Source organism: Besnoitia besnoiti (assembly GCF_002563875.1).
Source record: "Besnoitia besnoiti strain Bb-Ger1 chromosome Unknown contig00007, whole genome shotgun sequence".
Taxonomy (NCBI): Eukaryota; Apicomplexa; class Conoidasida; order Eucoccidiorida; family Sarcocystidae; genus Besnoitia; species Besnoitia besnoiti.
Window position 1 is genome coordinate 2,194,637 of NW_021703915.1, and position 24,070 is coordinate 2,218,706.

Genomic DNA, 24,070 nt, shown 5'->3' on the forward strand with positions numbered 1-24,070 from the left:
TTATCTGAACCACCCGTTTCTGTCGTCTGTGTGTGCACGTAATGTCTTGCATATCGCAAGTTTTTTTTCTTTGCTTTGGCGCCGCTGATGCAGTCCGGTAAGGACGTGCAACTCCTCCGCCTCGGTTGCCTGTCCCACGCGTTCGGAGGGGCGCGGAGCAATTCGTGTTGGCCTCCGTGGACGCTCAAGCGAGCAACAGTTTTGAGTGGTACCGCGCTTGAAGTCTAGCAGATGGTTTCTCGACAGCCAGACCTCAAATCAAGGGGTCGCTTGCAAGGCCCACAAAAGTTTCGTCCTGCCACGGGCGACAACGATCCCGCAGCAGGACGAAATCACAGGACAGCGTTCGTCACACGTTGTTGTAGCACGCAGAGCACAGGGTAAAGGCTCACACAGTTCCACTCTAAGTGACTCAGAAGCGTAGACCCTCGGCCGCTAATCACAGACGGAGTGTGCCTGCAATTCGCAGCTAAACAGAGCTACTGGCAGAATATGTCACCACTATTCTCAACGGAGGGCCTTTTCCCCAAGCAGAGGAGGCATCGCGGCAAACCGATGCGGGCCTTCACCGTGGCAAACGCCGTCTAGTGAAGATCGCGCGTCTCCGGGCTCTCTGTGACATCCTCCCGCCAAAAGCTGAAACTCGTTTTGTATCTTGGGTGGGTCAGGCGCCGACCCCAGACTGTTGCACGTGTAGCAAGCTGGCGTCGACTTTGTTCCCTCCGTTTGAAGAGACGACGTTACCGATGGGATGTCTAACCTGTCCAGTTTCTCCGAACGTTCGGGCAGGGGGGGAGGCTTGGCAAAGCGTACGCTGTTATATTTGCAACAGGCTAACGTAGGCGTCTGCGCTGTATGCTGTTGAAACGGCTGCGCGCTAATTGCCGCTCGTATCAGGTCAGCCGGCCCCAACAGGCATATCAGCCTCAGCAGTAAGACCTTGACGGAAAGCGTGGGTGTCGGCGGCGGTCTGTATGATCTTCGTGGCACGTAGGGTAACGAGCGGTAACGGACCGTGCATAGCTAGGATTCGTGAGAGGCGGGGACTTTTTTCGTAAAATGGCTTCTCTCCCCATCTCCATCGAGTCGCAGGGGCACAAAGCCATAGAAATATTCTCGATAACGGTACGTCTTGCTTCAAAGGACGCCTTTCCGACTGCCTCTCCAGCTGTACGTCTGTAGGTGGATCCGCACCTACTGAAGCATTCGTAAAGGACATGGTTGAGGTTTCGCGTGACTACGCTGGCATGCAGAGTCTACTTGAGCTGTGCAGCGCGGTGCCATTCGCACGTAACATTTTGTGGCTATACACCTCTGCCCTGGTAGTGTCAGTTCATATAGCTGGTCCTTCGACGTACTTGATGGCGGCCCTGGACTTCCTTTCACCAGTCGACGCGGGAGTCGGGTGGCCCGTATCTGGTTAGTGTACGATGGGTACTCACGAATCATACCAGGAACCAAGGCTCATCATCATGTTTGAAGACGCGGCGCATTCTTGTTGAAGGAGCTACCTCAGGCGACTGCCATGTGAAGTGTTTGCATATACTCCGACCTCCAAACATGATAGTCGCCGTCTGTTTCAGCCGGCGGATGCTTAGTTGCGGCCTCCGCCCGCTTTTCCATCTCGCATGATCGTCCGCTGCTCCTTGCCGTGGTGTCGCCGGCACTGCCGTCAACGATATCGTGTAGCGATGCCCCCTGATGAAGCTTGGAGACGGATCGGGCGGAGTTGTTGTTCCCCTCGTAGCCTTGCGAAGCATGGCCTGGAGGGCATGGCCATTCGTCCCCCGAACTACCCAGGATAGATGCAAACAGTCACTCCTTTCACCGTAGCGCCCCATCTGGAGCGAGCAACAGGCGAGGCCTTATTTTCTCTGCTGCGGGCGAAACTATATTTTGCCGTCAAACGGCTGCAAACCGGGCTGCCATACAGCTTCACGCCGCAGCGCCGCCGCCCCGCCGCAATTGCACGGATCGCCGTATGGGGACACATGAGTGTGGGATTTGGATGCCGTCAGTTCCACGTTGACAGTTTGCGTACAGCTGACGCTGAATTTATATCAGGAAATCTCGAGCTCCGCAGCGTTGGCCTCCTTCTATGAATTGAAATATGTTGGGGGCGGTACCGGAAAAGAGTGTCCTTACGCCCTCTCTGTGTGCACATGTGTTACCGACAGGGTGTCTCTGCAGTGGAAACGCCTGGCGGCTGGCAAATGTGCCGCGCTGTTCGCTTTCTGAAATCGCGGTGGCACATTCCCATTGTCTGGCTGCATTCACACTTCCAGGGGGAAATGCCTTTTGACAAATGGTGCGCAGCCATCATCTCTTAGCGATTGGACTCTCCGCCGTCAGCTGCTTTGGCAAGCAAGCTGCTTGGTGTCCTCCGAGGACTGGGCGGCCCCGGGCGAGCTTTCCCAAAGCCCGAACGCCGCCTGCATGAGAACCACACGCCCCGAGTCGCTTTGCAACTGTTCCTGGCTGCACTCGGGTCTCGTGTTCCTAGCGATATACCCGATGCTTCGGACGGGGATAAGAGCACCCCGGTGATCAAGCATACCGCGAATCTGGGCCACAAACCCCACTCGCCCCCATCGTCTTGGACCTTGTGCCCGCGCCTCACGCAGACCGTCCCGGAAGCGCCTGTCTGGGCCTTGAAGCGCCTGTTGCCACTGAGGGGAACATAGACCCCCGAAAACGCCGTGATCGATTCATTCTAACCGGCTGACGCGAGCTTTGTTTGCCATAGCTCGCTCGAAAACAGAACAATGGAGATTCCTGAAGCGCCGCCGGCCTTGGAAGATTCTTGCTACCCCCACACAGACAATCAGATAGCTGGATCCGCGCACCCTTCAAGCGGGTCGCCAAAAAAAAAGACTCGCTGTGGCACACACGCACGCTTGATGTGGTACTGCGGTGTCGTCCCCTGCCGTTGTCGTTTGGTCGCCGCTATAGAGTGAAAGACTATGAACCAGGCGCGGACAGGGACTCTGTTTCTCTTTCTGAGCGTTCACGTGCCAGGTCTCGGGGTCAAAACGTACGGAGAGCTGGGACTTGAGATGCTCAGGGAAGAGGCTGCCGACATATGGTGTCACTGGGCAGGCCAGGCGGTCTAGGTGCCGTGGAACACCCGCTACCAAATAATCAAGTATCGTAAAGTTCCCAGTACCGACCTGCTCGAAAGGTGGATCGACGCCGCACGCAGGATGTTTCAGTTCCGGTGGCGCTCGAGGCACAGTACCGCTGCGACGATGGAGAGACAAGCAGCCGAGGTGGAGCTGAGGCTGCACGCAACTGGATTCATGTTGCGACACCCAGCGAGACCCCGCGCGCACCGCATGTCGCAGAAGGACCTGAAGAATCAAGCACTTTAGTGGGCCAAGTTGAAGTCGGGGTACAGCCGACGCACACACAACCCAATGTCATCTCCCATACGCTGTTGCAGCCCGCAGAGCCGCCGCACAGGGCACGTCAACTGCAGCAATGGAAGTATCGAGCTGGAGCCAACACTAGGCTGGAGCCTCCCCGACTTTCGCTACGCCCACCGCGTCAGGCCTTGGCTATACACACCAAAGTCAGGCGATATACTGGAGATGCATTCCGAGCCTAAATCACTCACTGTTGGTAGCTGCAAGCGTGAGGTAAAGCAAGAAACAGAGACCCCTATCTCAAGGCCTCAATTGCACCGCGTCGAGTGTATGAGCTTGGTGCAGCGTGTGGGGAGAACTCTGAGCAGGACCATGGAGAGCCGGTAATAGAATATGTACGGGGTGGAATTGCAAGGATGAAAAAAAACAACTGTCGCCAGAGGTCACGGTGGGGTGAGATAGAATTACTTGCCGCATACGCTGTCGCGCAGAGTATTAGCCACTCTAAGACCGAGTACCCGAGTGACCGTCTCGTGGCAGAGTGGCGAAACCGAGCGAGGGCGCAGTACCGTGTTCGGGCCCCTGCGAAGAAAAGGCGTATCGTAGAGATTGACTCTCATATAGCGGAAGCTGAGCAATTCCTGGCAGAAGGAGCATGGCATTTGCCGTCTTCTGAAGGTATTTCTCTTACAAAAGGTGAACAGATGAGCATAGCGAGGCGCGAAGTGTGCGTTTTTCCGCTGCATGGGCGCGGGGCTGCGCATCTCGTGTTCAACAGGCCAACCAAAACAGGGCGACACCGGCGAATTCACGTGTCCTCCGGTAGTTCTCGCTTTGCTCTCTCCGCCGAGGTGTCAGTTTGTTTCCGTTTACTTGCGGCTCCGTCCACAAGTACCGCAAAGCACCGTGGCGCAGCGCGCGTCGGTTTGGTGCAGTGACGAGTGCCCCTAACGTTAATAAGAACCGTGAGGACAAGTTATATATCAGCTGGCCATAAGCGTTTCCAGCGTGTCTGTGCTCCAGCTCCATGCCGATGGCCTATTAGAAACAGATGTGGTCCACCACCTGACACGACAGAGAGCTTCCGAGTGGCATGTCCACCGAACACCCACTTTAGTGGGTCACTTCTCGCCATCACTACTCACACCCCTGGCGTTAGCGAAGTACACTTTGTGAGCTCGTCCTCCAGGGAGTGCGGCTGATGGCGGACGATATACTCAAAGCATGGGGTTACAAGGCGACGTACATCGAAGACCATATTGCGATTCGTATGCTGAGTGGGGGTACGAGGGATCCAGAAGCCGCGCAGATTGGCGTGTGGCAAGTTCAGGCAAAAGAGACATATGAACACCGCAGCAGGCTCAGACTTCAAACTGCGGCAACCTTGATCGCGTATGCGGATTCCCTTGAGTCCCAGATGGTTGCGCTCGGGGTGCTGCTTTCACACACTGGAGGACCGTCGAAAGCAGGAAAGAACCATCTGAGTCAGGCGGCTCTTGAGCGTGTTTGTGCGCGTCCAGCAGGTGTGTACATCGCCCAGCACTCAGTCGTTCCATCTTGCAGATGTCTCATTGCCATCGAGGCAAGCGCATATTTGTGCCGGTAGTCACGAAAACCAGTTGTCTCCATGAATACTTGTGAAGAGGGGCGTCGCAGGCATCCTTGAGCGAAGGTAAACTTTGTATGTGTTGCTCGGGCATGCGGGAAAGCAGGCGCGATCCAACAATGACGCGGAGAGTTCCCGGGTCGATAGCCCTTATGCACCACGTGTCCCTTGCCGTGATACAGATCCAACGAGGGGGTGGACTCGTGAATCAACGACGTTTGCTGATGTCGGCGTCAGCAAGTTGAGGAACGAGGCCAGCAGTATACGCAGGCACTGGGTCCGTGGGTTAGACGCTTACATTGCACAGCGCATCGCGGGGAAAATGGTGCGAGATGGTAATCCCAGTCCGACCCCCTCAACACTCGCCGATTGGCGGCGGCGCAAGTACAGGCGAGGTTCACATTCAAGGCTGCAACACGCACATAGATTGGAGGATCAAGCGAACAAACTTGAAAATGAAACTACCGCTGTCCTGGAGACTTGGGCGCACGCAGAAGGATCGCTGGACCCGCGCCTATCCGGTGGTACGTCTTCTCCGCAGGCACAGCCAGCCGGTTCAGCTGCTGGTGTCTGCATCTCTGCACCTATAAGGTAAAAGACGCTCTTTCTCGGTTGGTTAGCGAATTTGCAGCACACCGCAGGATGGTCGTGACGGCATGGACAGGCGGTTCTTTCGTCTCTGTGTATGGTGAATGTCCTCCATAATTTCGACTGCAAGGACAACAACCGTGCGGGTACGGAGGTTTACGCTCCTGCAGCTGCTGAATTGCTGGCCACGGTCATCAGGAAAAACCTGAACCTGTCAGTGTCTGTGATGGTGACGTGCTGTGCCGTTTGAGGGCGACGTTAGACAGAGCTCCGAGAGGGAGCCCTCTTCAGGCGGACGAAAGGCCCCTCCGAGACCGGAGGACCCCGATGAAGGGCCCTCTCGCCTAGTTCCAGAGCACAGCGCTTTATCACTTTGGCTTTCACCCGTCAAGTTGATACAGAAGCAGCCAAGCATCTGGGTGGAACACCCACGCGTCAAGAGGCGACGCGCGCAGTAGCCTGCTCAATCAGTCGCCAGATAGTCTCCTGGGCACGTCCTCTCTGCCTTACCCTCAACCTCAAATGTCTAGAGTTATACGTCCGTCCGACGCATTTTCGTCGAGTACCACATTCGCGACGCTAGCCATCAACAAGCGGAGGAGCGAAGCTCGGACTATAAAACAGGTGTGGGGGCATAGACAGGAGTTCTATATCTGTCGATGAGTTGCGCTCAATATGCTGAAGCTGCCAACCCAACCCTAATGACTGGGCACTGAAGTACTGGGTGTACGCATCCGCCGACGTGTTCAACAGAAAATCTGGCCGGAGGCAGGCGCAGGCGAGGCATGTGGAGGACGAAGCCAGCAGAATGGAGGACGAGCTTGCTTGTCCACGCTCGAGGGGATCGAGGTGTGAAAAGGACTCTCTTCGCCCCCTCAGGCACAACGGCGCGGGACGTTTTGCAAACTTAGCAACTTGGTCTGCTAGTACTTTTCGCTTCCGATTGGATATGATGTCAAAATTGTGTAGCGCCCCCGTATCGTTCCAAACGCAGACGCCGACTAGTCTTGCCACCTCCTGGTCCTCCTCTTCATCATATTTGGGCACCGCGGGAGCGGCACGGCACATCTGTCATCTGAAAACCGCATGCAAGCTCTTACTCGTGCTTGTGTTTCTCTCAAGACGCAGTTCTAGAACATAGGAGCCTGATTTCAAGAGTTTCATGTGTTTGATCCCTCTCTCTGTAACGAGCAGAATCCGACTGTAGGAGAAAGCTTATTGTAGAGAGGGTGAATCTGTCCGGGCCACGTCAGTCTGCAACAGAGATTGCGGATGCCGGAGGAAGAACTTCAAATGAGGCTACAGAGGATTCGCCGCTACCGCTTTGGCTCTCGCCCGTTACTCTCGTGTCACTGCTGAAAGCACACTCCACCAGATCGGGCAGGCCGAGATCTCGGAAACAGTGTCGCACTCGACCCCCCTCTCCTCGCAGTCTGTGTGAAAACTCGCAGACTTCAGGATCTGGCGTGATGTTGGCATCCAGAGGAAAGAAACGACGGCCACGAGACGATGTTTCTCTCGACTCCGTTTCAGCGTCTGTGCGCCAACCCGCATCGGTTTCCGAGGCGACTGCGTCGTCAAGTTTCGCGTCGGCTCAGGAAACTCCTCTCACGCCAGCTGTGATGCCACCCGACTTAAAGCTTCAGTCTATCGTGACGCCGAGTGTATCGGTATCGCTCTATCCACTGCAGTCGCTTAAAAAACGGCCCCTTCGCGACACCACGGTCAAGCGGGGCGAGTGAAGGCCTAGGGGTGGGGGCAGGGAATCGCTTTCCCTCTGCGATTCCGGTAGTGGTACATGGGCTTTCCCAGAGAGGCGGTAACGGTTACCTTGTATGCGGCTTAATGAGCACGGGGATCACTGGTCACAACGTCTCGCTCTAATGCGCGACGCTCTATGGACGGTTCGTGGTACGCGGCGTCGAGCCACAACAGGCCTCCTCCCTGAGGCGGAGTCTGACAGGGAATCGGGCACCTATCATTTTATGCCGTCGATGTAGTCTGGTTTATGTTGATCGTCGTAGTGGGTGCCTCAGTAGCACAGGTGGAGAGCCTGAAAATGAACGTCTCATAGCTCACTGTTAATTACGTTTCTGTTCTTTGACAGATGATGCTTTAAAGATTGAGTTTTGTGCTTTATCACTACAGAAGGAATTATATGAGAGACTATACTTTCAGATATGCTGCAGGCGCGCGCTGGACAACGTGCCAGATGTCAGCGCGGGGTGCAAGTCAACCATCCGGCTACACGGCGATGCCGACCGTACCGACCCTGGGCGCCCACAATTGCAGATTTTCCTGATGAGTTACAGCCAGCTGGCATTCAGTAGCCCTTCGCAGTCGAGCAGAATCCTGACGTCACGGTCTTTTGAAAGGCCCACGATACGCAAACACACAAATATATTTGCATTTATCAACATGCAGGCTCAGGAACAGGCGGGAGCCCTTGTCGCGTACACTGCTGCATTGGAAACAGGCGACGAAGGTCGGGGGCACAATAGGAATAAGCTGCTCGATCCGCGTGCTGAAGAAAGAATTACGCGTAACATCTACATACGTGCACAAACAAGATTATTAAAGGAAACACGTCCAAGCGTGCGCCACACAGCGTCAACACACCACCGCGGGAAGCGGTGTCAGATGAAGTAGAGGGGAATGCAAACGAGGCGTATGAAGGAACGAGGCATCTGAGAGGTACGAGACAAAGCGAGAAAGGGGTCCGAGCTTGGGGTCGACGTCGCCGAGAACGGGGGGCTCCGTCTCCCGTTCCCTCCGCCACAGTCATATCTGAAAGAGCCGCGGCGGCGATTGTTCCCTTCCCCCCCCTTGGGCAGTCAAATGTGTATCGATTTTGTATGAGCACGAGTACGTTGGTAGGCTTTTCCACAGCCTGCGTCAGGCAACGCTTGCGGCTCCTGTTCCATCTCTCTGCGTCCGTCCCGTTAACTTCCCGCTCCACTCGTCTTGTCACCGTCCTCAATTTTGCTGTATGGTCCCCTCAGATCAGTGAATCGCTTGACCACGCAAATGGGCGAAGCAGGCATGCTGGTGCCTTCCCCTGAGAAACTGAAGGCGGATGCTCAGTGGAAATCACGCTACGCTGAAGTCGGCTGCTGCGCATCCTTCAGCGCATCTTCTCTCATCTTTGCGCCGTGGTCGCCGCTTCCGCCACATGCTTCCTCTCGCGTTCGTCATCTTCAGTTGCCTTCTGACCTCTTTTCTGCGTCTCTGCTGTGCAAGTTCGCTGCTACCGTTTGAGCAGCCCTGCGAAGCCTGAGCGCATCATGGGCGCAGCTGCACATGGTTCGACCGAGTCGGCTGTTCGCTGTTGTCTCTTTCTCGCCTCTTCGCTTGCTCTCGCCCAGGGTGCTACTACGGTCGACTCGTCAACAACGTACTCCGAACGTCCCTGGTCAGTCCCCCCAAGAGTTCTGCATCACCATCCCGTCCATGTCTTCTCTTGCCGCTCCTTCCCTCTCGCTGCGTTCGCCACATGCCACCTTCCTGAGGTTCGCTTTCTACTTTGAAGCGACACCTTTCAAACAACCTCTCCGCGGCCCTTGAACCCTGTTTTTCCTCGCTACCTCCGCTGGCTCCGCTGCCGCCGACTGTCAAAGAGTCGCTCAAAACTCACCTGTGGACTTCCCCTTTGCGATTCCGGTCTTCGCTGGGCGGCCCTCGGACCCGTCAAGTCTCTCGCCCGCGGATCCCTGACTCTTCTTGCGAGCGCCTGTCGCCCCCCCGCTGGAGCCTGTCTGAGGCGGAAACGTAGCCGCCGGAAAGCTGAAGGCAGAGGAACGCACGCGCGCGCGACAGGCCGCAGAATGGCAAGCGGCGGATAGGAATTCGCGTTGCTGCGTGCTCTCCAGTGTGCGAGCATCCAGCGGGGAAGCGAAAGGAAAGAACACAGCCCACAGAGAGGGTCCTCACGGCCGCCGTCAAGCCCGCGAAAAAGCGCCGAAACAGACGCACAGAGGGTCGCACGCAGGACGCGTGCAGCTTGAAGAAGCAACCCGCGATGACAGCGTAACTGAGAGTCTCAACGGCCGCGGAAAAGCGCACGGAAACAGGATACCGAAATGACGCAGAGCCAACTCACCTTCCACTCGCCAAGCTGTTGTCAAACTCGCCCCGCATTCCAAAGCTACTGTCATCATCGGCGAACCGCACGCTGCACGACAGGCTCGAAGTTCCGAAGATCCCAAAGGACGAGGACGGGAAGGAGTTGCTTGCGCTCCGGCCTAGGATTCGAGACTTAAAAGACGAAGAAAGGCTCTTCCGTTTTTCCAAAGACAGTTTCGCTTTCGCCGAAGTCGCAGACAACGATTTAGACATGGTCGACGACGCGCCCTCAGCATTCCGTTTCTCCTCATTTGTATCAAGCGCGGATGCACCATGCGCACGCATCGTTTTCTCGGTGTCTTTGCCGTCGTGAGTCTGTCTTTCGCCTCCACTGTGGGCGCCTGTCTTCTCGCTGCCGCCTCGGTGACTTCGCCGCTGCTCAGTTGTCTGCTCTCGCTCCGCGTCGTTCCTTCGCCTCGGCTCCCTCGCTGCCGTCCGTCCGCTGGCGCGCACACTCGGGCAGGCATTGCTCCGGGCCTCACTGCTTTCCTCCCGGTCTCTCTCGCACATCCTCCGCCGCTGCCGGCTTGCCAAAATCCTCCTTCTTCGCTCCGCATTCTGCCGGCACTGCGCGACCAGGAGCGAGGGGTTGCCGTCTGCAGAGGGGGCGGCAGAGACAGCCGCGCCCGATAGCGACGCTGCGGGAAGCTGGTCCAACGATGCCCACTTGGTGAGGTCGGAGGAAAGCGAGGTCATCGACTCCTCCTCCTCGCCGGACTCCTCGCCTGAAGACGAAGACGCCTCGCTGTCGTCCGACAGCCAGTCGTCGAGTTCAATCCCCTGCGAGGAAGATGGCGCGCATGGGGTTGCAGAAGAAGGTCGTGACCACCGCTCAGCGTACGCACAACTAACTATCCGAAGCAAATAGGCAAGGCGAGGCGCTCAATGCCTCGCATGCTGGGACGACCCGACATGCAAGCAACACGACAGGTGGAAGTTTTGGTGACGGTGTTTGAAATCTCGGGATCTCCTGACTTCTCCGCATACCTCCAAGTGCTCGTCGCCTCGCTTGCGTCGCTGCATTCGTTCGCGTCGTCGTCTCTCCTCCTCCTGGAGCTCGCGGCGCTCCGCCTCGGTCAGCTCCATCGCGTTTTCTCCGCCCTTCTGGAAGCCTGAGACGCAGCGAGGCGGCCGGCAGAGACACGGAGACAGGGATCCAGCCACGCGGTCAGCGAAAGCGAGCGAGCGCGCTCACAGGCTACCGGAAAATGAAGCAGCGAGCGATGCGGAGGAGCGAACGCGACGGACACGAACAACTGAAAAGACTCGGAGGCGCAACAGCAAGACGGCGATTAAAGGAGAGGCCAAGGAGGCAAGCCGATGGACGACAGAGGTAGTGGAAGGGACACACAACGGGGCAACGCACGGTCAACCTACGTCCAATGAGCCGCTCGTAGATCTGGTCTTCTCTCTCTTCCAGGTCATGCTGGAGTTTCCTCTGCATCGCCTCCGTGTCTTCAGCTTCCGCATCGAACGCCTCGTCCTCGGCAGCGGCGAACAGACCCTCGAGAAACTCTTCGTCACTGAACGAAGCGCACACGCCGCCAGACAGCACAGCGAGTCAAACAGGGCAGCAGACAGCAACCGGAGAGGCCACTGGGCACGCGAACCGCAAGCACGGCACTCAGGCAAAGGCGCATCTCCCTCTGCTCGCGCAGGCGGATGCTCGCGCCCACACGCTGGCGGCGGGCTGCCTGGTAGCCGCCGGCACTTCTGCGGGCTCGCTGGTTCCTATGGGGCTCCCAGGCCCGCATCGCCCTGCGCCCACAGCAGTGCCTTCGCCGTGCGGCGCCTTCGCCGAAAACTAACCCTTGGCTTTCGTCTCTCGCTGCAGTCGTTTCAGTCTTCGTCTCCTCCGCCGCTTGATCTGGCAGGAGGATCTTCCTTTCAACTCTCCCTTCACCTTTCTGCCGTGCTGGCGCACAAGTGAGAAAGGGGCGCGCGGTGCCTTTTGCGGCGCGGTCTCACCGCGCTGCTTCTCTGGCTTTCTCCTTGCTCTTCCAGTGGCTTGGCGGCCTCTGCTTCGGTTCGTTTCCCGGCACCTCTCACCTGTCACCGAGGTCGGACTCATCTTCTTCCTCCTCCTGGTCGATCAGCCGACTGCGGAGCTCCGCGAGCGCAGACTTGTATTCTTCGTCGCCTTCGAGTTCTTCTTCGTTTTCCTCCGCCTCAAACTCGGTCATCTGCCTGATTAACTCCCGCATCTGTCTGAGAACAGCGAGCGGACAAAGCCTCAGAGACGAGACGCATCGACAAACGCACTCTCGCTCGAACGCAAGAAGCGGAGAGACCAAACGCGAAGACGCGGAGACGGAGGGACAAACGGCACTGCGGCAGCCACAAGCGGAAACGCGCCAGAGTCCATAGCCTTGGCTGTCGAACAGAGAGCGGCGAAGAGAAGGCGGGTACCGACGCGGCACGGCAAGCTGAGCATACCATGAGAGCCGAAGCTCTCGAACGTTCAGCTGAAGGCACCTGCAGCGCGGCCGCCGCTGTCCATGTCGCCTGTGCATGCGCGTCGACGTCGCCGCGATAGCCAGAGTCTCGCGGTGCAACACCAAACAAGACTCCGAAGGAGTGGCGGATACGGTCTGGAGCTCCCTTTCATTCAGCCAGTACCGGGAAAGCTTGGGGCACGGAGTTTACCTCTTTCTTTCCTTCCGCCGCGCCTTCCGCGCCTCCTCTTTGAGGCGGTCGCCGAGAGCTGCCGCCGCTGTCTTCTTTCTGTTTCGTGTTTCCTCTCTGGCGGCTGCGTCATGCCCGGCCTCCTCTGCCTCGGCGACCAGCTCCGCTTCCTCGTCTGGGTTGACTCTGCATTTCTTCTGCATGTGCATGGCCTGCAGTTCGGTCTCCTCTTTGCCTGAGGGCCCCCGTGGGTCGTTCGTTTCGACGTCCGGCTCGTCGCGTCCTTCTTCACCCTCGTCAGTCACGAGACGGCGCCTCTTCTTTCCCTTTAGCTGCTTGGCGAGCTCATCGGCGTCGTCATCCAGCACGACGACTGGACGTACAGACGCTGCAGGAGAGCCGTCGTGCGCGCTCAGCCTCTTCCCGACCTTGGACGGCACACGAGCGGGGAGCACGAGATTCATCTTCTTCTTCGCTTTGTCAACAGTCAATCGGAACAGCTCGGTCAGCTTCATCTGGCGGGGCCCGCGGTGTCGCTGGTAGGACACTGGAACGTACGCCGAGCCCGAAGACGAAGGTGCAGAAGGTGGGCACGATCGCTCCGACGGCGCCGCCTGATAGGGCGACTGCGTTTGAGTTTCGGGCTCCGCTCGAGCTCTCTCGTATGCTGGCGTTGGCTTCTCTTCCGCCGCCTTCTCTGCAGGGTCGTTTGTCTCTCCTTCGTCCCCCCCCCCGCGCCTGTAGGCTTGCGTGCCATCTGCGGAGAGTCCTCTCCACCAACTTGTCTGCTCGCCGCGTCTGCAGAGCTTCCCTCAAGCTCGAGAGACTCCAGCTGTGCCTCGGGCTGCCCAGCCGCGGCGTCCGCCAACGCGTCTGTGCGCGTCTCGCCCTCCTGCTCGCCTGTACTATCCTTTCTCGCGCTCGCCTCATGGCCCTGTGGTTCGTCCCCCTTTGCACAGTGAGTCGAGGCCTCGTTCGCCGTCGCGCCACCTGTCTCGCGGGCTGGGCGGGGACCCGCGGACGACATCTGAGCTCCCGCGTCGTCCTCGAGGTGCTTCACTCGTTTCTCCTTCCTGCTCTGAGGCGTCGCCGTCAACTCGGTTGCAGACTCACCTCCCCGGCCTCTCTTTGCAGCGCGAAGTGGAGAAGAGACAGAGGCTGAAGAAGAGGATGAAGAAGGACAGGAGGCTTCGGAAGACGGTGCAGACGCGGAGAAGGACGCCGCGGGGTGTTTGGACTTGAGAGGGCTGCTGGTTCGGCTGGGACATACTGCATCCGCGGCTAGCTCGCGGCGCCGCCGTTCGCCCTCCAGTTTTTCCGCTCGCTTTTGCTCGGCTTCTTCGCGTTTCCTCTTCTCGGTCCACTGCGTCTGGATCGACGCAGGGATGAAGTGCAGAGGCACCTTCCAGGGCTCTTGGCCGAAAGACATCGCCAGGTCCTTCCAGGCTCTCTCCTGCTCTGCTTTCTCTTTCTCGAACGAGCACAGCCACGGGGCGTTCGCCCTCAGCCGCTTCACCGCCGGCGCTCCGAGTCCATCCTCTGAGCCGTTCGGCTGCGTCGAGATCAGGCCGAACTTCGCGGCAAGCTTCTGAAAAGAGAAGAGGCACGAACGCATGCAAAGACGCCGGCGACAGCACACACGGGTGCGACGCGATGCAAGCAGCCAGCCGCTGCCCGCTGTCTATTAACGAAGGACTCCAGACACCGACGAAGCCGCGCGCGAGAAGCTAGTGGTGCGCGCCCACGCCCGGAAGCAATCGAATGCAGTTTGATATTTGAGAGACGCCAAACACTTCACAACCGGTGATGCGTCCAAGAGCCTAGCTTAGATCGAGTATTTGAACCTGCGCACTACACGGCCCCGCGCCGATCGCAGAGTGCACCAGAAACCGACGGAACTCACCAGCTTGTGCGGAGCCTCGAGGAGCCGCTGCATGCGGCGCAGCTGAGCGAGATAAAGATCCAGCGCCTCTCTCGGTTTGTTCTGCACCTCCTCCGGAGGGCGGATGTACACCAGTTCCTGTGCACACCAGACAGGCATGAGCCACGCAAGGAAGAGTGCGAGCCGCACCGCAGAAGGCGAGCACAGCGCTGCCTTAAAGCTCGTCACTGCAAGTGCATCAAATATATTTATACAAAACTACATATAAATACGTATGAAGGCATGTACATACCGAAAGAACTCGGCGGGCATTCACAGATGCCGGTCAGAACGCACCGGCACTCGCACTAGGCAAAAATAAGACAAGGTTCTTCAGCAGCGAACATTCACCGATCGGCAGGCGTATGCATATATATATATATATATATATATATATATTTAAGGTTTATGGTTTAGGGTTTCAGGTTTAGGGTTTAGCACCACGCACGCGCATGAATCGGTTTCTTACGCTTGTGTCAGCAAAATCTCAGTGATGTTTGACGTGTGTGCTGACTAAACCTTCCTGGCAACTAACGACCATGGCGCCCTCCAAGACTTCCAAAAGGTTCAAACGATTTAGCTTCACGCGCCTAGAGCAAATAGCCTGTCTGCGTCACGCTCACCTCTCGAGAGAAGACCCTGAATTTGGTCGTGTATTCCTCCTGGCCCTTGACGTGTTCCTCCTGCCTCGGGTGGTGAAACCGCGGCCTGCACACACATCACAATCTCGCACTCTTCCCTTTTTCGCCCGTTCGCATCTCCTCTATCGCTCGCGTGCGGCGCTCCCGCAGGATCCGTGGCGAGCCTCGCCCCCCTGTGCTGGGCCCCCGCATGATGGCGGAGGCGCACCTCTGCCTGTGCGACGAGCTCTTCTCTCTGAAGGACCCGGGGGCCTGCCTCCTTGAGTCTGCTGGATTCCCTAGCGCTTTGAACTGCGAGTCGCTCTCGCCGTCGCCTACCCTTCGTGAGTGCATCGGGCAGTGCGCTGGAGCTCGCGCCACTGGTGCTTCACGGCTTCTCTGCGCGCGTCCTTCTTCTCCGCGTCGCGCCTCTCCCGCCGCTGCCGCTTCAGTTCCTTCTCTCGGAGCTTCAAGTCCTCCACCTCCCTGGCCACTGAGACAGACAAACACAAGCCCGCTGGCGCAGTTGGAAAAATGACGCATGCACCGTTGCTCGAGCCCAGACACACACGCGGAACCCCGAATCGACTGGCGAAGCCCCTCACGCCGACACGTCTCCCTCTTCCGAGGCTCCAGCTCGCACACAGACCTGCGGCGCAGAGGCGGTAGCCCGCTGTGCTCAAATCCAAAACCATCAGCCATGGGCATGAAGAAAGACGCACACTCTAGAAGGAAGCCGCAGCGCCCTGCCTAAAGACCTCTCGAATGCTCACATGACGAGCTCCCGAACCGGATACCGCCGCCGCATCAACTACTACATATAAACATATATATATATATATATATATATGCATGTGCAAGGTCGGCAGGCGCATATATATATATATATATATATATCGAGGCGGAGCCCTGCAATCTCCTTTCTCCGGCGCGCGGTCCACTCCTTGCGCTGTCGCAGGATGCCCTCTACGCGTCACGCCTCCCGTCGAGGGGCATCGCTGTATTTTGTCAGTTTTCGCCTCACCCTGGTCGCCGCTCTTTGGCGCCGAGCCTGTCTGTCCCTCGCCCTTGACTGTGCGCTTGAGGGCGCCCCATCCGCTGGGGCCTTTGCTGCCGTCGAATGAGGCGTTCCAGCGGCTGGCGGAGAGATCGAATGTGTCGCCAAAGAAGCTTGCTTCGCCGTTCTCTGCGAACACGTCGTCTGTGTCAAACAGGCCCTCCTCAGCGTCAGCCGCGAAAAGCCGGTCACCGCCCAGCGGCGGGGTCGCGGCGAGCGAGTCGCCGCAGCTGTCGAGGACCGAGGAAGGCAGCGAAGGGGGCGGGACGGACGAAAGCGAGGAGGAAAAATCCGGCGACAGAGAGGTCAAAGACAAACTGGCTGTGAGCGACGCCGCAGCCGGCGACGACGCTGCGTCAACAGGGTCCGCAGGCTGCGACAGGGAGGCCCCGCCGGGCTTCGGCTCGTCTTTGACTTCTCCCTTGACCCGAGACGCTGCGGCGCGAAACAAAACACACGGGAAACGCCAAGACTGCAGACCGCCGGAGCACTGATACGGATCCGCTACGCCGAAGAGACCCAGACGAAGCGAAAGGCACGCCGAAAAAACAATCCTGCAGCGCGCGTGGCAGAGACCGGAGGCCGCTGCAGGCAGGTTGCTCTCTGCGATCGAACACGAAGCGCGCATACACACGTATCTGTGATCAAAACTCTGTGCCTTGCTGCACTAACATGATGGTCGTGCAGAGCATACGAGAACGTGGCCTGATACGCCAGCAGAACGGGAGGAAGAGAAATGGGAGCGTCCCAGAGGAGCCAACGCGAGACTCGCCTATGGTCCCTTTGCCGGGGTGCAGAGTTCCCTACACTCGTCTCTCTCTGGGTTCGTGTGCACGGCTGCGCTTATCCGCCTCCCTCTGCACTCAAGCACGCGCGTGTTCGTGTCAGCCCAGAGCCTCCAGCCCGCCTTGGACCTGCGCTCGGCGCGGCAGGCCCTGGAACCGCTCGACTTACGAGGAGTCGTGCGCTTGCAGTCGACGGGCGCCAGGAGCGCCGCAGGGATTTCGAAACAGCGCTTCACTTGAAGCGACTTAGACCGCTCAACCAAGCCACACTGCTCGGCGCGAAGGAGCAGATGCTGCAGCTGAGAAGACACAACGCGCATCCAGCCCACAGGCTCGCTCGATCGCGCGCGGGTTCTTGCACCTTGCCTAACCCCGCCGAGGAGAGAGGTAAAATCACCACGCGCAAGTAGAGCAAATCAGATGCGCCCGAGTCTGCAATGAGAAACACACGAGACTGCTGTACCTTTCTCAGGCCTCGGGGCTCCGCGACTTTGCACTGGAACATCTTGTTCAGCTTCTCCTCGCGCGTCACGCAGAATCGCTTCGACTCCTGCGTCCAGCGGTCAAAGTCCCGCCAGGCCGTCTGCTGCTGTGCCGCGCACTTGAGCAGATTCGCCACCACGACGCGTCGAGTGCGCCAGTCGAACACGCGCCTGAAAGAAAAAAAAACGAGCGGAGGCAGGTGAAACGAAGGTAAGCCACCAGGGGGCCGCGCAGGGCGTCGCAACTGCGCGGCACGGAGACAGCACGAAGAGATGGACGCCGGTGTCCAGACGGCAGGGCCTTACAAGTGCAAGTATTCCGTCTTATAGACTTCGTTAGGAAAGTCCAGGAACACGATCTCCTTCTGCTCCTTGGTTAGGACGCTCAGCTGCGGGGTCGTGACGGGCCGTGGGGTCTGGTAGTCAAAGGCTTCTAGCATGGATCGCTGAAAAAAATCGACAAAGCAGAACAAAACTCTTCAAGCCAAGCGCAGCAAAGCCTTTAAGCCCGGGAGCGGGAACTGTCGCGTGCCACAGCGCATGTGCAAGGAAGAAGACAAGCCTCTGAGAGACCGATACGATATCTACAGCGGGCGCGAAGGTGCGCAGCGAGGGGGTAGAGGCGCTCGAATGCACTCCGACAGGTGAGGTGTGTACTGCATTGATATAATTATCGTACAAGCACTCAGATAGTTATTGAGAGACACTCACGAGCCCAAAACCATAACTTCGTGGAAGCAGACTTGTATCGCCGCATCGAGGATGTTCGCGTTTGGTTGCCTGCACGCGAGCTATATGCCACTAGATCCGTAAAGATCGCCCGGGCAGGCGCCTGTGTGGAGCCTGCGCGTTGGCTTCGGGGTGCCCTCACCGCTCCGCCTAAAGTCAGCTCGTCATCCCAGCGCAGCTGCTCGGCGCGTCTGAGGAACCGGGCACTCTCGACTGTGGCGCGTTTCTTGCCGTGAAGCTTTCCTGCCTCTTCCTCCTTCTCGATGGTGTCCAGACACCACGCGAGCGCGTCTTCGAGTGTGCAGGCAGCGGTTTCGACGTCGTCGTCTGGGAACGTCTCCCCTGCGTCGGAGCCGCTGCCGTCCTCCTCATCTGTCTCTTGCCAGAAGGTCTTTCGCGAGCGCCTGCTGCGTCGGGTCTGCACGCCTCGCCGCTGGAGGCCACGGGGAACCGAGGCGTCTGAGAGCGAGCCCGAGTCGCTCTCGTCTTCGGAAGAGGCGAGTGAGGAGGTCGACGACGGCGCGCCCTCGGAGGCGCCCGCCCGCTCGTCGCTTGAGTCTGTCCCAGCAGACTGGAGAGGAAAGACAAGCAGCGGCGAGAGGCGCAGAAAATGCAGGCGGGACGTGGTACGTGAAGCCGAAACAAGTCTCTTGGCACGCAGCAAAGCGGAGAGAAGGTCGGCGTGAACGACAGGTCCCACCTCCGGCACGGAGAGGTGGCAAGTATCGAACCGCAGAGCACAGGCAGACGTCGCAGCGAGACCCAAAGGCCAAAAAAAAGCGAAGAAGTCGGAGAGGGACGAGGAGGCGCAAGACTGAGATCAGCCTCGTGGAGTGAAAGAAGGCGCGGGGAAACTGCACCTCAACGAGAAAACGCGAGAGGGAGTGCTTACTTCGTCCGAGTCGGATCCCCCTCCTCCAGAGAAGTCCTCTTCACTTGAGTCGCGCTGCTGGCGTTCCTTCTTCTCCTTTTTCTTGTCTTTCTCATGCAACTTGCGTCGCAGCGAGTCCAGGCGGCTTTTCTTCTCATTGTCCTTGTTCTTTTCCTCCTTGGCGAGTGCGCGCTTCTTCTTCTTTCTCGACTGGGTCTCCGTCCGCCGCACGTCAGAGTCGTCTTCTCTCTCTGCGTCGGCTGCGCCCTCCTTGGCGCCGGCGGCGACACGCGAGTGCGGCGCCTCTTCGTCCTCGCTCGCGCCCTTCCGGCTTTCCAGGTCCTCCTCGCTCGCGCCCGAGCCCCGCTTCAGCCAGCGTCGCCTTGTCGCCTTCGGCACGTCCCCCGCGCTCGACGCAGAGCTGCCCAGCGCGCCGCCTTCTGCGTCCGCTCTCTCGCTCTCTTCTTCACTGGATGCCTCGCCGGCCGCCCGCGCCGTGGAGCTCGAAGGAGCGTCGACATCCTCGTCGCTGCTGTCGGGGAGTGTGAGTCTACGTCGGAGGCGACGGCTGCGAAGGCAAAGGAGGCAAGAGAGCCGCATGTTGACGCAGGGGAGAGCGGTCTACGCCGCTAACCACCTCCACGCATACTGACGGAGGAACCAGAACATACAGACTCTCCTGTAAACGGACGCACGGCAGCCTAAGTGGAGCTGCTGCATTGAGGGGGCGGTCCTTTGTTGCATGTCCTATGGGTACATGGAAAGTGGTCTACGCCTCCCCGCTCTCTGCACCGTCCCAAGGGTTCAGTGCAGACCTCGATGCAACCTTTCCAGCGCGTTTTATGGGCACAGAAGGCGACGCGGAAAGTCTCTGGATCAACACGCAAACCGAGCTTCGCCTACCGCGCGAACCTGCCGATTCTCAGCAGCTCGCCAATCGAGGCCCTCCCCCCCCCCCTCCCCCCCCACCCTTTCCCCCCTCAATCATCAAGAGCGACCTACGTCTTCTTCTTGGGAAGCGACAAATCCTCTTCCTCCGCCATGGCTGCGACTCAAAGCGCGGGCGAGCGAAAGGGAAAAGGATAAAGGTGTGTTTGGCGCTGGACGAGAGAGCACGACGCAGAGAACTCGAGTCTGAGCGAAGACAAGCCGACTGGAACCGGGAGTTACTGGCGCTTCGCGTTGTTTGCTCATTGGCATGATTAGCCCCTTCGTCAGCAATTGAGCCAGCCGCCAGAGAGGAAGAGCGGAGAGAATCGAACAGCTCCAGGAGAAGCAGATGTGAGGGCAGTTGAGAACTCACGTGCGGTGTACAGTGGCAAACAAGCGAAATGCGCGCGGAAGAGACAGAGGTCGCAAGGGAAGGGCGACGTCTGACGAATCATCCTATGGCGCTGCTCAGAAAACGAGGGAGAAGAGCGCAGGACGGGTGTGAGTTACGCGAGGACCGGCAGCCACGGCAGGAGAGAACAGAAAGTTTGGGAAAAGCGGGAGGCGCGAGCAAGAAGCCTCACGAAGCATACCCGCAATCACGGAGGTGCACAAAAAGCGAAACGCATCATACGGCGCACAAAGAGCTCGTTCGATGGAGTCAGCGGAGAAGGAAGGGGCGGAAGAAGAGCATGAACACAAGACATTAGACGCTTTCTCTATTGGGCGCCGCGAAGGGTCTCGAGGCGACCCCGGGTCCAATGGATTGGATCAAATCAAAAGGGAAGTAAATAAAGGAATTTGAGAGCTGGTTCCGGAGCTTGTGAGTTTAGCGAGCCTTGTGTCGCCTGTGATGAGTCGGAGGGGAAGCGAAAGAGAAGCAGATTCGTTGTTTCTCATTCGATTCGTGTATGCATCCGCATGTGCAACTGACCATGTGTGCGTAGGGCTTGTGGACAGTGTGCTGCCTTCACGGCCGCAAACGCTCGTCTTCCCACTTCTTCGGCTCAGGTGAGAACGTGTCTCCCTCGCGAGCGACGGAAGGTGTCGAAAGAGAAAGAAGACAGGCAAATGACGACAGAGAGAGTCTCGATTGAGGCCGAGGGGTACAAACCGGGACGGGAGGGAGGAGAAAAGTAGCACGAGGAGCAGGTACCTGGAGGAGGGCGGGTGTGCAGACACCCGGCGAGGAGAGGGCGAGCTGTGTCTTTCATGTCTTTCTTCCTCGGAAAAACTAATTTCGTCACGCGTCCTTAATTCGAAAAGGGAGGAAGGATATGCGCTGGCCGAGGCGCCTTTCCTCCGCCTCTCCCCTAAAATGCAGCTCAGTGACGCTTTGACAAAGAGACTCGACCGGCGGGCACCGTCCGGACGCAGCAAGCCCCGAATACGCACAAACAGTGAGATTCGCGACGGAAAGCGGTGGCGCGCGTCATTTCCGTGAAAAACGGCCTCCAGCCCGTGCTGGCGAGAAGACCTCGTAGCTTGCTCTTGCTCTGTACCTTACTCGTGGCTGTCTATATCCGCGTAACAGATTCGTGCCGCGCGTATCAGAGTTGTTTATACGCATCTAGCCAACGACCGATTCGTGGCCGCCAGCAATGTATCTCATCTTAGGTAACGAGTGTTATCGGTATGCGTCTCGACGAAAGGCTGACCCTGAGACAGACCCCCGGAAGCTGGAATGAGCATCAAATATCGACCAACCTGGTTCAATGTAACGCTGGCCTGTAGAGGAATGTACGTACACAGAGATATGTAGAAAGTCAGCAATGATGGTGTCGTTCGAGGGACTGCTTCTCTGCAGAAACAGTGTCACCCGAAGCTCTGGAGAGGTAGAAAGGTCCAACAAACGCCGCGCAGAGTGTCTCTGGGATAGATGTTTGGCGTAAAAGATGACTTGGGAATGCGGGAAATTTTCTGAAGTTCCATCGTTACATGTCTCCCCCCCTGGAATGTCGCAGCCCGAACTGGACGCGAATTCCACTCGCTGGCCCTACATGTTCTCGGCTCGCCGTGGAGAGTCGTCACTGCAAAGTCCAGGAAAGAATCCTCTCTTCTCTTTGGTGGCACAAGCGTGGTCCTCCGTCTACATTTCAGAAATGGCGACGGCGTGCACGCTTAACCTTTCACCAATCTAAAGCGTAAGCAACTACGTGTGGGCTGCTAGAGAACCCTGGAAGCGCCTGAATGCAGATACTTGCTGCACGGGCCGCTTCGTAGTGAAGGTTCTCAAATGCCGTTGACCAGGGGAAACCACTGAGGGAGTGCGAAGGTCTTCCCTCCCGCAGAAGGTGTCACTGCGTGACCCGTTCGTCCCCAGCCTCTAGTCGGAGCAATCCTGAGACTATTTCATCTGTGCACGCGGCGGACTTGTTTTGTGATTGCCCTCCAACGCCTCCGGTCACTAGCCAGCGACCGCCGCAACATCCCCCCCACCTCCCCCCCCCCCACCAAGTGCAGAGGTAGGCAAGCAGCCTCATCATACCGGGCGAACTCATCTCGTCATGTCTCTCATTCTGTGGAGTCAACGAACAAGTCGCAGTGCTGGAATCTAGCTGCCAATGCGCACGTAATTCGCCGCACGGGGGGTCGAGCGGCTCAGCTCAAACGCCGAAGAAAGCGACGCGACCTGCAGGGGCGCCCACACGCGTCAGAAGTTTCGCGTTTTCCTTCGTTCCTTCGCAGGAAGCCCGCATCAAAGGAGAGGAGAGGGAACGGGGTACGAGTCAACAATAAAGATTCGGAGTTCGTAACAGATTTAATCGGATACACTCTCTTCAAGTCTCTCTCTTAGCAGAAGAAAAAAGGAAAGCGCTCGCCAGACTTCCTCATTCTCCCTAGGTCGCCACACCCGGGGCGCTGTTCACTGCTACCTCCAAGCCCCTCGTTCCGTCCCTCTTCGCGCGAATGACGAACGCCCCAGAGTACAGACATCCAGAGAGCGAGTGTAGGCGTAGAGAGCGGCAGGCGAACAGCACACAGGAGGCGCGGCGCGCGAGAGAAGTGACCTCCTGGTTGAGAAAGAACAAGACAGAAGAAGGGACAAAACAACCATGTACATACGCACACGCGAGAATGCCTATATACACGCATGCAACGCAGGCTATTTAGCAAATGGCAGTGGCTGCAGCAGAGATCTTGGGCCAGAGCTCAGCGCACTCCTTGCCGACGGGGCCGGTGACGGCGGAACCCTTCATTTCTCCCTTGTTGTTGGCGACGACGCCGGCGTTGTCCTCGAAGTAGATGAAGTAGCCCTCTGCGCGGCGCCAGGCTCTCCTCTGACGCACGATGATCGCCATGTGGACCTTCTTTCTCAGGTCGGGCTTTCCCTTCTTCACGGTCGCCAGAACCAGATCGCCCAACGAGCACGCGGGCAGACGGTTGAGGCAGCTTCCCCAGCCCTGCAAGCAGGCACAAGGCACACAAATGCCACAAATGCCTCGGAGACCCCCCGCGCCTGGGCCTGTGCTCAGGCCTCGCGGCTCGACTCCTCGCGACACACAGCAGCGTTACGCGCAGTCCAGGCTCCTCCCCATGATCGTCTCGGCTCTCGAGACGCGCTACGAGGCATCCCCCAGGCATCTGCAGGGGCGGAGAGCTACATCCTCCCACGCAGCATCCGGTCCACGGCCGCGTCCCGCTCAGTTCTCCATGCGGTGGATGAAGCCCGCAAGGCAGCCTCCGCCGCTTCTCCCGGACGCACCTTGACGGCAATGATGTAGAGGTTCTTCGCACCGCTGTTGTCGCAGCAGTTGATCAGGGCGCCAACGGGAAGACCTGCGGAGAAGAGCCACACGAGACACACACGCTGTGATAGCGAGGCAAAAGAGAGGACGCCCGACAGAGCGACAGCCCGCCCAGCGATAGAGAAGCTGAGTGAGCAAACATCTAACCAGGTGCTCGGAATCCCATCTTACTTTCCCGGTGTGCGACTTACCGAGGGTCACCCTCATTTTGTTGCCACCAGCACCTCCTCTGCCTGAAAGAGAACAACACCGCAGGCAAAGACGTACAGGAATAGGACAGAGTCTCACGGGTGGTGTGAGCGTGCAGCAGAAATCTGAGGCTCTCTCCCTGCCGAACACAAAATCCCACGATGTGTACGCCCAGTTCGTCCTGTGCCTCCGCGCAAGAGACCATGAAAGGGGTCGACGCGGCCGCCCTCTCGTGTGAGACTGCCCCGGACCCGCTCCCCTAACGGAGCGACAAACTTGAGAGTAAGACGTCCAAGCTACGGTAAATGTGTTGCCTCTCTTTCATTTAAGCTTTCGCCCGACTCCGCAGGGTCTACCCCCATCCTTCGCTCTGCACACGAAAGTCGGGGATGTACTTCGTTCGCCCCTCTCGGCGCGCCAACGTCGCGCGG

The 24,070-nt window shown here is 58.2% G+C and overlaps 3 protein-coding genes across 3 annotated transcripts; 1 reads left to right on the top strand and 2 right to left on the bottom strand.

Moving 5' to 3' along the window:
* Window positions 1–2,963: 2,963 nt before the first annotated feature.
* Window positions 2,964–3,113, top strand: BESB_073220 (uncharacterized protein; the record flags this gene model as incomplete). The annotated part of the gene is made up of 1 exon (XM_029365695.1): window positions 2,964–3,113. One exon carries the CDS (start codon window positions 2,964–2,966, stop codon window positions 3,111–3,113), a length of 150 nt encoding a protein of 49 aa, XP_029218179.1.
* A 5,388-nt stretch (window positions 3,114–8,501) lies between these two features.
* Window positions 8,502–19,371, bottom strand: BESB_073230 (uncharacterized protein; the record flags this gene model as incomplete). The annotated part of the gene is made up of 18 exons (XM_029365696.1): window positions 8,502–8,617; window positions 9,194–9,342; window positions 9,659–9,787; window positions 9,824–10,461; window positions 10,669–10,793; window positions 11,059–11,204; window positions 11,731–11,889; window positions 12,328–12,679; window positions 12,865–13,894; window positions 14,210–14,326; window positions 14,851–14,935; window positions 15,187–15,340; window positions 15,872–16,339; window positions 16,859–16,988; window positions 17,153–17,342; window positions 17,478–17,617; window positions 18,043–18,471; window positions 18,793–19,371. The coding sequence occupies 18 exons, from the start codon at window positions 19,369–19,371 to the stop codon at window positions 8,502–8,504; spliced, it is 5,136 nt and encodes a 1,711-aa protein (XP_029218180.1).
* A 3,440-nt stretch (window positions 19,372–22,811) lies between these two features.
* Window positions 22,812–23,844, bottom strand: BESB_073240 (ribosomal protein RPL23; the record flags this gene model as incomplete). The annotated part of the gene is made up of 4 exons (XM_029365697.1): window positions 22,812–23,105; window positions 23,408–23,481; window positions 23,642–23,683; window positions 23,739–23,844. 4 exons carry the CDS (start codon window positions 23,842–23,844, stop codon window positions 22,812–22,814), a joined length of 516 nt encoding a protein of 171 aa, XP_029218181.1.
* Between the last annotated feature and the right edge of the window lie 226 nt (window positions 23,845–24,070).